The sequence below is a fragment of the Pygoscelis adeliae genome, unplaced genomic scaffold (assembly GCF_000699105.1).
Source record: "Pygoscelis adeliae isolate BGI_AS28 unplaced genomic scaffold, ASM69910v1 Scaffold1107, whole genome shotgun sequence".
Classification (NCBI taxonomy): domain Eukaryota; kingdom Metazoa; phylum Chordata; class Aves; order Sphenisciformes; family Spheniscidae; genus Pygoscelis; species Pygoscelis adeliae.
Window position 1 is genome coordinate 22,191 of NW_008825238.1, and position 3,693 is coordinate 25,883.

Consider the following 3,693-nt stretch of genomic DNA (forward strand, 5'->3'; position numbering starts at 1 on the left):
CCCATGGCCACAGGACAGGGCTGTTTGGGGGTGGATGAGTCCCCCCGACGGCGCCGCAGGCCGGCGAGGGACGTGCGGCCGCAGAGCAGGGACGGGCTGGCTGAGCTCGTGACGTCTTTGGCTGTAAAATGATCCTGTGCTCCGTTCGACTCGTTATCTTGCAGGAGGAACAATTGCACGTTAATAATTCAACCGTATCCCGTGGCTTCAGAGCTGGACGGTGCGGGCAGAGAGATTGCAGACCTCGGCGCTTTATGGTTTTCTCTTCCAGTCGCTTTAAAGCGAGACCGTCTGCGGGGCACGAGGGGTCCGACGTGTCTCCGTGTCTGCTGCTGGGGGGAAAACAGCCGCGGAGGGTTAACGCCAGCCCCCCGCAGCCCTGAGACCTCCCGCTCCTGTCCCCGTCCCCCCGATTCATTCAGCATCAGCAGCCTTTTTCCCCCCGGGTGCGTCACGCCGGGGACTTAGTCACCTGGTACCCAGATTCTTCTCCTCCTCGTTTCCTGCCGATGAGCACCCCGTTTCCAGCAGAAAGTCCTGTTGTTCCCCGAAGACCTGTTCTTTCTCTTGTTCGCCTTCATGCTGGTGTTTTCCAGTCCTCCAGGTTGCTCCGCATATTTTTTCTGGAAGCCTTGCAGCGCTTTTGTGGCTCTCCTCTGCCCGCTCCAGCATACATTTCAGCTAATTTTCTCCAAAGAGGCTCATTATGTAATTAAGCAAATCGTTCCACTTCTGCCGTAGGAGCTTTAGACGTTTCACAGGCATGAGTCCTGCTCTGCTAATCCCTTTCACTCCTAACCCTGCTATAAATCTTGGGTTTTAGACCTTTTTTTTTGGTAGCCCGATGGGATTATCGGGTGGGTTTTTGGCTGGGAAAGTGTCGCTGCTGCCTGCGGAGCTGGATAACCGTGCAGGCAGCGGCCGGGCGCCGAGCTGATAGCCCGGCCTCAGCTCAGGTTGAATATCCAGGGGAAAAAAAAAAACAAAACAAAACAACATTTTCCCCTGTCCTCGGAAGTCTGGTTCAAGCGCCTGCGTGTCCCTGGTGCTTTCTCTCCCGGTGCCAAGAGGGGCAGGGTGGGGGTTGAATCCCTCCGCGAGGTGCCGTCTCGGGCTCACTCGTGGAAATCTTCACCCGCAGGCGGCTCTGCCGGCACAGCCTGCGGCAGGGAACGCGGGAGCGGGGGCCGTCCGTCCCATCCCAGGCCTTGCCGGGTCCCCGTCTGCCCCGGTGACGGTCCCCGAGCACGTGCCTGATGGTGGGGACACCAGGAATATGGCGAGATGCCTTTTGTTGTTGTTGTTGTTGTTGTTGACACATTTTTTTGATTAATATCTTCACTTGGGAATGTAGATGAGGAAAAAGATTTGAAGTTTTCAAAGCATACCATTGAGAAAACAAAGTCTCTTTTGTTCCAAATGTTAAGTTGGTGGGGAAAAGGCTTTTAAAAGGTTAAAACTGAGTGAAATGCTTGGCTTAAGAGCAACACTCATACAAATTGTCAAACTGCAAATTTTTTTGGGGTCCCAAACTCCACATTTACTCTAGTTCTAGGGAGGAAAAACAACTAACAACCCTGCAAAGAGCCTCTAGAGGTGGGAAAGCTGTTTCCAGCCCAGAAATTGCCTTTAAAAGAAGGATTATAGGGTCAGGCTCTGTGGAGGTACCTTGGACCTGCTTTTTGTCCAAGGATGGTCCCAAAGCTGCCGCAGTGATGGGGCTGTAGATCTAAACCACAGCATGGGTTTGGCGGTGTGGTGCTGGCTGGTCCCCCCCTCCCCGGGTGACAGCTCAGTGGCTGGGACATCGCATCAGGGTGTGGAGCAAGGGCTGGAACCACGACGCACCTCAACATCTCCTTTAACAAACACATCGGCACCCGAGGCTGGCAGGCAGCTGCCCACATGATGAGGAAGGTTTGTGCTCGCTCATAAATATTTTCAGCACCCGACTCCCTGTGGCTACACGGGTGGTCTCGGGTGAGCCTCTCGAAAGACTCCTGCGTGCTTCCCGAGACCGTAGGTGTGGTTTTGTGCTCGGAGGTTCAGAAAGACCTGGTTAGCCCAGGCTCGGAGGCAGGGGGAAAAAAAAAAAAAATCACCGTTCCCACCTGCCACGAGGTTGCTTAATGCCTCAGCGAGCACCCGGAGCAGAGAAAATGGAAATGCAGATCCCAGGAAAAAAAAAAAAACGCAGACTTTTATTAGCGGCATGCTTGCAGGGTCAGCTTCTCAAGCTGGGTATTCATTATCTTCACAGCAGGATGACTAGCGCCAGTGTTTGGCTTTGCAGGGCTAATTAACCTCATTGTTCAGGGCTTGAGTTCGCTCTGAAAGCCGAGCGCAGAGGAGGCAGTGTCTCATGCTTCCCGCTCGGGGCGCGGCGCAAAACCACCCTCTATCCGCAATTACCTATCGACCTGCTAATTTTAATTTTGGCGCTGCCGACGTTTCACCCAGCGCCGCAGGTGCGTTGCACAACTCCGGTTGGAAAGCCTGCGTCCCGGTAGCGTTCCCTGCCACGCAGGCGTCTTCCCGGTGGGGTTGATATTGGAAACCGGAGCTCGCGCAGTGCAGGCAATGCCCACCCTGTGTTTTGGAGAAGCCAACCACGCGGTGCTGGCCGACCCCGTAGTGATGCTTTGAAACCCGGCTGCGTGTACACGGGTGCGGTGAAGGGGCTCAAGACACCCTTGGGATGGCTGCAGCTCGGGGCTCTTAATTTCTGGGTAGGCGAGGGAGAATCCAGAGGTGTGAAGGGGCTTATGTTAGCATGGAAAATGGTAAATCAGCCAAACAGAGGCCATTGGCGTGCTGCGGATCTCGAGCAGGACTAGACGGCATGTGCGAAGGCGGGGAAGGGTCTTGGAGGCAAACCCCAGACAAGGGACGCACGGCTTGACGCCTTCCCAGACCCCGGATCCGGAGAGCTCAGGGCAGCACGTCCTCGGATGTGTAAGGACGAGGGAAGCTTTTCTTTGGAGAACGTGGTGCTGCTACGGTCACCTGAAGCGCATCCTCCCCGGTGCCGTGGCTTGAGGGTGACGGCAGACTCGGTGTGGAGGCGATTCTCCGGGAGATAAGGTGTTTATCTGGAATTGTGCGGTTCGAGCGTGGAGCTTGGTGCGGGCCGTCCCGGCACACGGGGTTATCTGAGCAGTTCCTTCTGGCTCTTTGCCTCTTATCTGAAGCCCGTGGGGTGACCAAAACGATGTTTCGGATGGGCGTAAGTCTTCCCAGGAGCTCTTATCTGAGCAGCCCGGAGGCAGCGTTGGTGGCCGGGATGGGACTTGGCCTGTAAATATCTGGCCTTAAACCCAACTTAGAAAAACAGCCAAAAAAAACAGCGGGCCGAGGCTCGCGGGGCTGAACGCTGATCCCTCTCATGTCTTTGCCCCCAGACGAATTGCCTGCAGTACCTGGATGCCCGAAACACGCCTTTGCTGGACCACTCCGCGCCCTTCGTGGCACGCGCCCTGCGCATCAGCAGCAGCCTGGTCGTCCTGCACCTGGAGAACGCCAGCCTCTCGGGACGCCCGCTCATGCTGCTGGGTGAGTCACCGGAGAGCGGGCACCGAGCTCGGGCATCCCGCGGTGCCCGCCCGTGTCCCAGAACACGGCGGGATGCCGGGTGCAGGGGGCAGAGCGGTGTCGACGCCGGGCTCGCCGTCCCGGCGTTGCACAGCGGGGTCT

At 56.7% G+C, this 3,693-nt stretch overlaps 1 protein-coding gene across 1 annotated transcript in view; it reads left to right on the forward strand.

Moving 5' to 3' along the window:
* Nucleotides 1-3,693, forward strand: part of LOC103921364 — a gene marked incomplete at both ends in the record, with an annotated part of 29,303 nt that overhangs the window by 21,437 nt on the left and 4,173 nt on the right. Inside the window, 2 exons of the mRNA XM_009329311.1 lie at nucleotides 1,792-1,917; nucleotides 3,402-3,552. Coding sequence (XP_009327586.1) covers nucleotides 1,792-1,917; nucleotides 3,402-3,552 — 277 coding nt within the window. The remainder of the gene's footprint in view (nucleotides 1-1,791; nucleotides 1,918-3,401; nucleotides 3,553-3,693) is intronic.